Here is a 12,646-nt window from a genome sequence, read left to right on the forward strand (position 1 = left end):
TTGAAGGCGATTACAGGAAAAGAAAACGGACACATGTTTTTGTGCTTTCCCCTTCTGCCACTAACCGTGATATTTTTCGGCATTGTCGCGTTTTTAGGACAACCTTTCTCGAAATAGCTATACGTGACCAAGAAATCAGGCAAGCCGTACAGAAAAACATATCTTTTATTTTATTCACCTAGACACAGACCGCACACATACACACTTCAAGACCACGCACAGCACAAACTCACAGACTTACACACAATTATAAAAGTAACATTGAATTACAATCGTTCTTCATTCCTTAAAAATTTTAGTCAAAACTGGAATATGTACAAAGTGAGTCTTCATTTAAGAGTGTCTTGTCGGTGCAGACTAAAATCTGAAAGAAAGAATGAAAACAATTAATTTTCAGTGATCCCTTTATCTGTGAAACACTGTAGCAGGATATGTTTGTTAATTGTCACATGATTTTTGGGCGAATTTTATCTTTTTTCTTGTTTAGAGGCGCGGTGGCCTCATGGTTAGTGTGCTTGACTCCGGATCGAGAGGTCCGGGTCCGAGCCCTGGCCGGGGACATTGTGTTGTATTCTTAGGTAAGACTCTTTACTCTCACAGTGTCTCTCTCCATCCAGGTGTATAAATGGGTACCGGCGAACTTAATGCTGGGGGTAGCCCTGCGATGGACTAGCATCCATCCAGGGGGGAGTAGAAATACTCCTAGTCGCTTCATGCTACAGAGACCGAGATAAGCTCCGGCCTGATGAGCCACTTGGCTCATATGCAGACTTAACTTCATTTTTTCTTAGAGCTTGGTGTGGTTTTTGATACCCGCTGTTAACCTTGTTTACGACTGTAACATGCGACTGTTTGCGACACGGGTTTGATTCGTAGTCCAAAGCAAAACAACAAATAACATCGTCTATCGTATTGCAGGGTGCAAGACGTCGTTGCGGAATATCACCTCATAATTTCATCAACAACGTATAATAAGTTACCATAACTTCTTACCTTATAACAGGACTGTAACCAGAAGAGACCTGGGACCAATAAAATCTAGCCTTTGACGCTGGGCTAGCGCCAGGCCCATTACACTGTGGCATCGTGTAACCGAGTTTGATGGTCCTAGAATAAAACAAATTAAACAACATTAACCACAATATCGTAATAGTTATATCTTTTATCAAGCACTTGTTAACGAGATAACGAAATTGGTGAACAAAACTGTGCTTATGATATGATTATTTTCTCGGCTAAAACATGAAAATCGTTCTTAAGGGCGAAGTTGTTGTCAGTCTAGGTGATTTTGCTTCACTGACGCACGAAAAAAGATTGATCATAACATCAAGTAAAAGCTCAAAACTACAGAATGCACAAGATACTTGGAAGCCATACAGAAGTGCGAAAGGTCAAGATAAGACAACACAAATTTTGAGACTGAATGTTTTTTTCAAGAGGACGGAAATTAAATTATTCACCTGTTAACCTGAATGGAGTCAGAGGTGACCTGGGCCCGACAATATCACGCCTTTGACGATGCGCGAGCGCCAGGTTTATTAAGCCATGGATTCGGGCCCAGTCACTGCCGCTCAGACACAGTGAGTTGGCATGGTTACAAGAGTTCAACTGAGGGTGAATTGATTCTTCTTTGTCAGGGATCTCCGAATGAGACAGAGTAGGATTGGCCGATTCGTTGGTCACGTGGCTGTCGATGTCAGGCCAGAACTGGCGACTGCTATCAATGTAAGGCAGTTCAGGTGCCAGGCAGACACTGTAACCCATCTTCTGAGTTTTAGCAGACCAGCCTGGAGCATAACGAATCCTAGTGAAAAGAAAAAACGTTTGGTTGAGTAAGAATTGACATAAAGCAATAAGACAAGTGGTTCTTTACTCAGCTTTGTGATTGGTTAAAGAAAAGCGTGCAGGTATCATGCTATATCCAATCAGGAGCATGAGATCAATCAAAAAGCCATGCGAGATACCAAACCAATACCAGTCACAATGTCGCTCTGCTCAATTAACTTTCCTGCGATTTTCATGCAGTCTATATCTGTCCACTAGTATTGGCATTAATGTGACTAGGTCTGGATATCAGAGTTTACAAACCCGGTATTTTTTAGTCATTTGTGCCCTTGAAAATCTATATCACAAGGAAAACAAAAAAGCCCAGGCCACCCTCTACTCGGACATAAAATACCCAAATTTAGACGCTCGCAGCAAATATACTGGCCTCACTCACTTATGATTCGCGCCTTTTAAATTTCTCGGCTCTCGTATTCTCGAATGTCCGTTGAGGTAATATGACAGAATAGTATAAGAAAGCTGAACATCTTATAGCTATATCAGGACTTCTGGTATATACTCACTTGTACTGAACGTAATACGAGTAACAGTACTTGAGGAAAAGGTACAAATACCACAGAACGAATAACCACACGCAGATACGAAACGTGCGGATAGAGACGGGACCTGTTATACCTGAAGAAAAATTAAACGAGCGATCAGCTTTATAGGTAAAATTATTCATAAAACTAAAATTGTGCATTCTAAAATATAGTGTTTTATTATATGGAGAAGAGTGTTTTACTGGGAACTAAACCACTCGTAGATTCCATACGCCACTTCATCCGGGACCCGAGTGGCGTATTTTCCGTATGTCACCTTTGTGAGTGTCGTATCGTTCAATGAAGTCACGATTCCCGTCTTTTGCTTTTGTTGAATTGGTTTCTCCATATAATAAAAAGAACATTACACGTTGGCTCGAAGATATGAATTTTATGTTCTCGTGGCAAGAACAATATCTCACTCGTTCGCTTCGCTCACTCGTGAGATATTGTTCTTGCCACGAGAACATAAAATTCATATCTTCGAGCCAACGTGTAATATCCTCTATTTACTTTACTTTTAAGGGTAAAACTTCTGTTGCGAAAACTATGAGCTTCGGCCTCACTGAAATCTACTTGCTTGTTCAGAATAAAAACTTAATTTTAAAGTTTTTACGTGATTGCGCGGCTCGCCTTCCACAAGTAAGCTCTTTTAGGGTCCTCCTTCCCTCTACTCCCTACCTAATGGGAACTTCCCTTGGGCTTAACCCTTGGGCATCATTATTCCAAGCGGATTTCCTGGGTACGAGTGTAAGCTCGCGCTTTTCACAAGAGATGACGTCACGGTACGCGCGCGCTTTGTAGTGACTGTGACGTCAAAAGTTTAAAAAACCTCAGTCATTCAAGGGTGAAACTTTTCAAAACAAAGCAGACTTCGAGAAAAACTAAACGAAAATGATAATATATTGTCAAAACTGGTCGAGACGCAGGCTCTCTCAACAGCCGTGGAAGTCGACGATAACAGTTTTCTTACAGTAACTTAACATCAAAGATGCTTTGAAAATGCAAGGATCCCTTCTTTGTTACCTTTTTCCTGATTTGACTGGATTTTTCCGGCAAAGTTAGTCAACAACAAATGAATTGGACAACAAATCACCAGTATAAAGCACACTGTTGCTTTGTAAACGATCATGGTCAAGAAAGACGTGTTTTTCTAACGTTTCACTCGCTGCACTTCAAAACGCGCCCGCTCGCAAGAATAATCTCCGTGCGACTGAAGATTTTAGCCGCGCGCTCAGCGTAACAATTGAATTCTCTAAGCGCACGCTTTTATTTGATTGGTTGTTCCGTCCTCCGCTTCAACGTCAATCTCTCGGCTCAGTCCGCTCTCTGACCGCGGCATCGCGGCACAAAAAAACGACGCTACCGTAGCATGTCGTTGTTACAGTAAATTAAAAGAAAACACATTTCACGGCTGCAAAACTTCTCTCGAGAGTTAACAAAAAGTAAAACTTGGATAAAGGTTCCTCAATGCAGGATAGCCAAAAATTCAAGATAAGTAGCGTGGTATAGATTCCGGCGGAGAGATACAGGTACAGATGGTCCAGCGGAGGGTGAGCGCAAATCGAGATCGAAAATCGCCAAATGGTTCTCTCAATTTCTTGTCTTTGGTATACATTTGAAGATTATGGAATATTCCATTATTGCTTCCATTTTAGGGTGTAGAAGAGCAACCCTTTCCAAAGGATCCAAGCACTGGATTCTTATCACGTGGGTGGTACCGCAAGCGGTCGTCCCGTTTCATTTCGTTCTCATTGTCAGCCGGAACGCGAACTTGAAAAATACTTGTCAGCGGTTTTCCGTGTTGCCGGTACACACATCATATATAGTACCAGCTCACGTGTATGGAGAGAAAAATCAGAGATTTGTGTTTCCTCTAATATTTTCGCGTGTTTCATCATGGGCATCCTTGAAAAAATCGCGGAAATAGAAAGCGAGGTGTTTATCTTGTGTCTTATTTACAAATCGTCTCTCAGTTAAGTCTTAGATGTGCGTTATTTCGATCAATTGCAGATGGCGCGAACACAGAAGAACAAGGCGACAGCCCACCATCTTGGATTGTTAAAAGCACGACTGGCCAAGTTACGAAGGGAGCTGATCACACCAAAAGGCGGAGGGGGTGCGACAGGAGAGGGTTAGTGTCATGTTCGATCGCTTATGGTCAATACGAAGCGGAATCGCCTGATTCATCTCAGTATTTTGAGAGACGGTGATCATGTTGTAATCAACACGTAAGCTTATTTATACAGTGTAAGGGACACGAACGTGAACACTTAACATTTTTTGATGACTATAGAATAAAAGCTCTTCATGTAACGTATAATGTTAGCATTTTTAAAGTGTAAAAGCACTAAATACTCTTCTTAAAAGAAGTACCCGCATTCTATGGTCACTAAAAACATGTACAAAAAAAATATCAAACTGTGTTCGCGGTTCGAGTGTCCTCGCTGTAAAAGCTAAGCAACACATTTTTATCTTAGCGATTTTCTCCCACTCTTTACTTCCCTACTTAACAGCAGAAAAAGGTACGAGGTATTTTGAGGAGCAGTAGAGACCGGTTTTCGAGGCGTCTGTTCCTTACCCCTAATGGGGAGGTTTTGACTGCCTATCCTACCCCCATGATTTTCTGGGTTACAATAGGAAACTTTCAGATTTTTGACCCTGTTTATGTGATTTGACGTTAAATGGAATTTGATAGGAAAGTGTTTGTTGAATTGATGTTGTGGCAGGATTTTTTTTTTCTTGTGGCGGGGGTGGGGGGTGGGGGGGTTGGGTTTGACCTTTTGGAAGTTTATGTGCCCTGGCAGTCTTTTCTTTTTTGTTTTGAAAGCACCCCTCCTTCCGTAATACCTGAAATGTTCCTAAATGTGCCAGTTGTAGTAAGCTTATATTCAGCTTGGAGTCATACTTTTGGAAACAGCATGGTAATCAATATTGTTAGATGTTTGCCATTGAGGTTCTTTTTCAGAAAGTGTGCTACCCTTATTGGGAGAAATGTGATTTTTTTTTTACCAAGTAACTTGAGATACTGATACTCATTAACGTCTTCCTCATATTTCTATCATGCTTAACGTACATGTACACACTGTAATACTATCAAATTTCCTTTTTGTTGAAGTTCATTTAGAAGCAGATTTCGCACAACTTACTTAAGTTACCTTTCTGTAATTCTACAGGTTTTGATGTTGCAAAGACTGGGGATGCTAGAATAGGTTTTGTTGGTAAGTCAGGTGAAACCCTTCTGAAAAACAATGTCTGCTTGTACCAAATGGCTCAAGAACCTTGTCACTGCTCAAAATTCCATGCATTCTGATGTGTGCCATGTAAGCATTAATAATCCAGTCTCAAGCTCAAAGTATTATTGTGCCACTATGATCATGATGGTTTTTTCAGTGGTAGTTCTGAAAACTATGTTAGGGGATTGGATCTGTCTCAGTCTGACAGATTGTATTATGAGCCAAGTGACTCATTTAAATACTGTTCAGCACTCAACCCCAGTGACCTCAGCCATGAATGAAGTAACTACAGAAGTATTTTACGCCCACTAGATGGGACACTAGTCCATTGCAGGAACCCCGCAGTGTTTTTGCTGGTTGTACTGACAGTTTGCTGATATGTAGTCAAACTCCTAGTTGTTGGCTGAGAATGGAAATATGGATTTGAAAAAGGTTTTCCCATGACTTCTCCTAGAAATACTTCAACAAACTGTTATTTAAAAAGAGCAAAGAGAATTTTGTTACAGATATTGTGGGTCATGTGTACTAAAGGCATCCATGGTTGAGTGTCGATCGATACCCTCGATTGATTCCCTCAATCGACGTCTCGATCAATACTCCATCAACACTCTATTGACATTTTGATCAACAATCGGTCGATAGTAGGCCAAGTGTGGGTGGACACACTCGTATGAATCAATCAGAACTTAGTTGACTCTCGACCGAATGTCAACTGAGATGTTGATGGAGTGTCGATCAAGTGTCAACCAAAGTGTTGATGGAGTGTCGGTCGAGTATCGATGGAGGGTTGATCGAGGGTATCAATGGAGGGTATTGATCGACACTTGACCATGGATGCCTTTAGTACACATGATCCGATATTGTTGCTGTTTTCTTTGCAGGATTCCCATCTGTTGGCAAATCAACACTGTTAACCAACTTAGCTGGTGTATATTCAGAGGTTGCTGCCTATGAATTCACAACCCTTACTACTGTACCAGGTGTGATTCGGTACAAAGGGGCGAAAATCCAACTCCTTGATTTACCAGGGATTATTGAGGGTGCTAAGGATGGTAAAGGAAGAGGGCGACAGGTCATCGCAGGTGTGCTAATTGAGCTTTTCACCTCATTATCATTATTATTATTATCATCATCATCATTATCTTTATTATTATTATTATTACTATTATTATTATTATTATTATACTTGATTTTGAATTATTTTGTTTCGTAGAGCCTTTGAAATTCTTTTTGGGTGGCACTTAAACTGGCTTTATAAGAATTTGACTGCTTCTTCATTTCTAACATCAGTTTGAGCTATGTTTTCTTATGATTCAAATAATTCGTCAAAAAGTATCCATACTGGCAGAGGTAGATAACCTGCAAGCACAGATGGATTTCATGTGTGTGTTTTTCTTTCCATTTGCAAAACAGTTGCTAGAACCTGTAGCTTGATCTTCATTGTGCTTGATGTGCTGAAACCACTGGGGCACAAGAGACTTATTGAATATGAACTTGAAGGGTTTGGAATAAGGTAACAATAAAAATATTTTATAATTTATCTTCATTATCACTGAACATGATGATGATGATTTACATGATTGTGCAGTCTGCATACCAGAATCCTGAGGCTTATCACATGTTTAGAACTATGCCAGTTGTTTTGTAGCAAATGTAGAACTGTTCCAATACCCAGTCGAGAGTAAGTGTATTTAAAATGTTTCCTGCCTCCATGATTTATGAATTGTATTTGTTGCAGGCCAGTGAATGAGACCTTGAGGTTCAGAAGGCAATTTTTTGATACGACCATCTTGTTCTAGAGCCTTCTCTTATTTTTCTTTGTTCTCTTATTGACTTAAATGTTCCATGCTTTTATCAGGCTCAACAAGGAACCACCAAATATTACATTCAGAAAGAAAGAAAAGGGTGGAATTAATCTCCAAACTACAGTATGTATGAATATCACCTGAACCACTGTCATACTTGATCTGAATTTAATATTTCAACCAATTTTAGGTAATTCATGTAACGTAACACTTTTTGCAAGAGCAGTGACCATTCACAATGCATGGGATCTGTAAAATATTTTTTAATTTGTAATATCCTTTTTTTGTTGCTGTGTCACAGTGCACCCAATCAGAGCTGGACATTGACTCTGTGAGATCCATTTTAAGTGAATATCGCATTGCTAATGCTGACATCACCCTGAGATATGATGCCACCACTGATGATCTCATTGACGTCATTGAAGGAAACAGGTAAATAGTGGCAGCAGTACTTCTCTGAAATACATGTAGAGCTTTGTTGAGCGTGGGTAAACCCTTGCAATTTGTACTGTGAATAGATGTTACAGTGTATTTCTTTCATTGATGACAGTTTCTCAAAGTGTTGTTCAGCTTACATGGACAGTAAGGATCAGTTAGGCCGATGTTGTGGCTGTCATATTACGTTCCTTTAGGAGCTAGGGTTATGCAACCTGCAAAATTGGACTTGCATCCCCAGTAAGATCACCAATAGCATATAATTTGCAGTTATGTTGCATTGAGAGGTTTGACCCTAAAACAGAAATTATTTAATATGATTTGAATGCCTTATTAGCTTAACGTCATTGGAAAAGGTAATTTATACCAAAAAATTATTAAATAAATCCTCTTTTGCTTTGCAGGGTTTACATTCCTTGCATCTATATCCTGAACAAAATTGATCAAATATCGATCGAAGAATTAGATTTAATCTACAGGATCCCACATGCTGTCCCATTGTCAGCTCACCACAAGTGGAACTTTGATGATCTGCTTGAAAAGACCTGGGAATATCTCAATCTCATAAGAATGTGAGTGGAAACTTTTAACTTAAAACATTTTCTATTAATAGCTTTCAGGATTTTGTTGATGTAAAGCCTGCATATGAGCCAAGTGGCCCATCAGGCTGGCACTTATCTCCAGTTTCCTTAGCATGAAGCGACTAGTAGTATTTCTACTCCCCCCTGGATAGGATGATAGTCCATCACAGGGTTGCCCCCAGCATTAAATATGCTGATACCCATTTAATTTTATACTCCTGGCTGGAGAGAGACACTGTGAGAGTAAAGTGTCTGGCCCAAGAACACAACACAGTGTCCCTGGCCAGGGTTTGAACCCAAACCCTATGATCTGTAGGCGAGCATACTAACCATGAGGCCACCGTGCCTCCACCAGTTTGTCATATTGGTGATAAATTTGGTACTGAACATGACCAAATCAATGTACATGTAATATAATAATCATTAAATTATAATCTCTGGTTAACTCCCGTATTCCTTTCCTGAATTTAAAATGACTTTAAGTTAAAACATTCCCTGCCTTAGCTATAACACGCTTAATCACATTTGTAACAAAATTCTTGATCTTGATTGGATCCCCATGCGCTTATTTGTCACATAATCAGTGTGCAATCACTTGGGTGTCCAGTTACAGGTATCCAGCTGTAACCTTTTGTTATTGGATACCTGTAATTGGATACCTAATGTGACTCGCACATCAGTTACCTGCACTTTAATGGCTTCCTTCATAATGTTCTTTTTGTTACAGTTCACAAAACTTATAGAAAACACTATTGACTTTTTCACTCAAAAGGAATTCGTAAAAGACTGTTTTTTAATCTCCAAATTTGTTATTGGTACGATCTATTAGTACCTGGACCAAGTGGAGTGCAATTCAGTTCAATTCAATTAATCTTGCTTGTAATCTCAAATCAGTCTTGCGCTACACACTTCGTGTCTGATGTTGAAATAACTTGTGCAATTACTCCCTGAATTGTTCTCCACTCTATCCAAATACTACATGTATTACTAATCCCTTGGTGTCTCTGTTCAAGGCATAAGTGTCAAAACAGTATCAGATGGAGTTTTGAGAATTTTTTTCTGTCATTGCTAGATACACAAAGCCAAAAGGTCAGCTACCAGATTATGAGGCCCCTGTGGTGCTGAAAAATGGCCTTTCAAGTGTGGAGGATTTCTGTAACTCTCTACACAAGAGCATCATGAAAGAATTCAAACAGTAAGTCATTAGTCAAGAACACTTTGCTACTATTAAGTCACTTACATATGTATAACCATGCCAGAATTATAACTAGTAAGATTTCCTAAATTTCACACTTATCACTCTCTAATTTCCCTGCACATAACATTGATTCATGAGTCATTATAAATCCAGTCTATTACAAACAAACAGGTGATTTATGGTTGAGGGAACCCTTGCATACATAGCCAGTTCCATTTACTAATATTAGCTCTTAATGATAATGTTATTATCTTTTAATTTGATTTTATTATCTACAGATTATTATTCAATTGTAATTTAAAGGTAAAACATGCCAGAAGAGAACATAATTTTGTATGAGTTGATATCATGTAGAAAAATAAAGCTCGCATGGATGTATATAGTTGGCAGGTGTGGTGCTCAAATGTTAAGTGTATTTCAATCAGGGCCAGGGAGGGAGGAGGGTATGAATGGGTACCTATGACTTCAATGCTGGGGGTAACTCTGATCTACAATGGACTACTGAAGCTTCCATCTAGGGGGGAGAAGAAATTCCTCCACTCTCTTGAATTAACTCTAACTGGTGCAAGTGACGTTTCCTTGGTTATGTACTTGTACAACATGGTGAACTGGTATATTTATCAATCTTTACCCTTTACAGTGCATTAGTTTGGGGCTCTTCTGTAAAATTCAGTCCACAAAAAGTTGGTAAGGAGCATGTACTGCAAGATGAAGATGTGGTTCAAGTAGTGAAAAAGTAAGTAAATGTTTGGTTGTTTGATCACTCTGCAATCACCCTCAGATGTATCTGTTCACTTTAAAAAGAGGAAGAAGAGGAGGAAAAGTTTTAACCTTCCGCAGAATTTCTAATGCGGATATGCTATATAGATATTGAGTTGGGATCCCTGGCAAGTCATGTTAATTATGTGGTCTTCATTATGCTCTGAAAGACTGAAAGCAATACTATTATAGACAGCTGCTGAGAGAAACTAAGCCACTTGCGAGCGAGACAACTTAGTCAAACTTGCACTTTGCTACCTTGTGCTTTTCGCATTCATGTTTCAAGTGCCACTGAAATTTTTCTTGCTCTGAGCTCAGCGTTTGACCTAAACTTATGGACAAGTCTGATGGGTTATGCATCATAAGAGAAACTATTGGTAATGGCACAATTTGAATGATAGATGACTGCTAAAGCACCCAACAAAACCATCAGTAAATCGGTTTTATCAGTATGTCATTCAGCCACTGGGTTATGCTTAGACAATAATAGATTGTTTGACTGCTTTCCTTACTACATGTAAGGTTTCTGTCAACGTCGATACATGTAACTGGCTTGGAACCATATCCCTCGATGACCATCAGTGAAAAGAAACTTTGAGCATGGAAGCTTAATTTTATAGAAGTATGGTATTTTATGGACAAATGAAATGAAAGTTCCAAAGAAATAATGACTTGTACTGTGCTGTTCAGTATGTTATAAGCAATTAACATTCTGACTGAAAACTCAGAACAGAGATAACAAGATTGATTTTTTTTTTGCAGGGTGTAAAAATGAGACATTGAGAGAAGTTTCAAATCCTTTTGAAGCAAACTGAGATGAAAGATCTGTCCAGAGATGTCATCATTGCAACAAGAGAATTAGACTAGACAGATCTATTCTGTGAAAAGCATTATGTCTTGTCGAAAGATGGCTTTGTAGTCAAAATGAATCATGTTATGAAAACTACATACATGTGCACGATGCAGTGTTAGATACCTGTACCTTTTTATCACATGCACCCTGTGAGGTTCAAAAATTAACTGGCGATATGATTGTTTTTTGCTTCTGCCAATGTTGATTACCGTGGCAATCAACAAACCTTGAAAAAAATGAAAGAAAGAGAATGGATCGGGTCTACCAATCACAATCCCCAGTCCTGGCATTTTGAGCCCACTGAAATGAAGTACTGGTCACATTTTGATGTCATCTGTGATCTACTACTGAACAAATGCATGGCAACATGGAATTTATTTTTCAAGCTGACCCTTCAGTGTCTGTAGGGCACGATGAAGAATCATGAACCTGTGTTTCAAACATACTAGTATGTTGTTCTGCAATCAGTTCTCGGGGGGACCCCATATGAAAAGGACGAGGGTGCTCATTGAAAATTTTGAAAGAACCCCTAAGGGATACCAAGATCCTGCTTTGAGGGCGTGGCTTGAAATGTGTTTCACCCCGTTGAGGTACCAATTCCAGAACAACACATTACAGTGTATCTCCTGTCATATTTTTTCTGGCTCAATACCCTAAAAGGTACTGCAAAAGCTCCCACTGTGGACCTTTTGAGGCTGAACACCCCAAGAGGTACCAAAACTGCTTGTGATGAGTTCCCTGTTCTTTTCATACGAGTCCCTTTGCCCCCTGGAATCAGTTCTAAGGTTTGACTGGGTTCACACAAGCTGACAAAATAAGCAAGGAAGCGAGCTTAAAATAAAATAATTTGTAAAAAAAAAAAAGTGTATTTTTTTGTCAACTTAAGTTAGTTAGGAACAAAGCAGTAGGTATTGGGTTGAAAGGATCCCACTCCACATAATTTTAATTTTGTTTGCAGACGTTTTGAGGTTTCAATTGCTTACTACTACTTTTAACAGTTTTAAAATACTCTTCTGTAGTGGGGTGTTGTATGGAAAGGATTAGTTTTTGAAGTTTTCAATATTTCAGAATTTCCAATGTAGGTGAGGAAAGTATTGAAGCCAAGTGGTACATTGGGTTGGTGCTTCAACCGTTTTGTTTTTGTAACATGAGACAACTAAGAGTATTTCTACTCCATGTTGGATGGATACTGGTCCATTGGAGGGTTACCCTCTGGGCCCAGCATTGTGTTGGCCCTCAAAACAGTGGCCTGCCCAAGAACACGACAGCAACTGCTCAGTCCCCAAACCCAGACAGAAAGTTAATCAGGTGCTATTTACTCAAGAAACCTGGTCTTTCAAGAGTATGGCAATTGTTTCTTTGTAGTGCATTCTCCATCAAACTTTGTTATTTTTAGAATTCAGATGCATATTC

At 39.4% G+C, this 12,646-nt stretch overlaps 2 protein-coding genes across 3 annotated transcripts; one reads left to right on the top strand and one right to left on the bottom strand.

The window, feature by feature from the left end:
• Window positions 1–931: 931 nt before the first annotated feature.
• On the bottom strand, window positions 932–4,116 carry LOC145462620 (uncharacterized). Its single transcript, XM_081446190.1, has 4 exons — window positions 3,393–4,116; window positions 2,349–2,460; window positions 1,461–1,804; window positions 932–1,107 (listed from the first exon to the last, which is right to left on the bottom strand). The coding sequence occupies exons 1-4, from the start codon at window positions 3,496–3,498 to the stop codon at window positions 995–997; spliced, it is 675 nt and encodes a 224-aa protein (XP_081302316.1). The 5' UTR covers window positions 3,499–4,116; the 3' UTR covers window positions 932–994.
• A 28-nt stretch (window positions 4,117–4,144) lies between these two features.
• LOC145462621 (developmentally-regulated GTP-binding protein 1-like) lies at window positions 4,145–12,341 on the top strand. Of its 2 annotated transcripts, XM_081446191.1 has the most exons (11): window positions 4,147–4,304; window positions 4,380–4,500; window positions 5,543–5,587; window positions 6,484–6,684; window positions 7,016–7,115; window positions 7,461–7,530; window positions 7,709–7,839; window positions 8,247–8,414; window positions 9,496–9,618; window positions 10,262–10,357; window positions 11,143–12,341. In XM_081446191.1, the coding sequence occupies exons 1-11, from the start codon at window positions 4,266–4,268 to the stop codon at window positions 11,147–11,149; spliced, it is 1,101 nt and encodes a 366-aa protein (XP_081302317.1). In that variant the 5' UTR covers window positions 4,147–4,265; the 3' UTR covers window positions 11,150–12,341. The 2 variants fall into 2 exon arrangements, with proteins under 2 accessions (XP_081302318.1, XP_081302317.1); XM_081446192.1 differs by lacking the exon at window positions 11,143–12,341 and having other exon boundaries at window positions 4,145–4,304; window positions 10,262–10,361.
• Window positions 12,342–12,646: the final 305 nt, after the last annotated feature.

The sequence above is a fragment of the Orbicella franksi genome, chromosome 12, assembly GCF_964199315.1.
Source record: "Orbicella franksi chromosome 12, jaOrbFran1.1, whole genome shotgun sequence".
In the NCBI taxonomy this organism is placed as follows: Eukaryota; Metazoa; Cnidaria; class Anthozoa; order Scleractinia; family Merulinidae; genus Orbicella; species Orbicella franksi.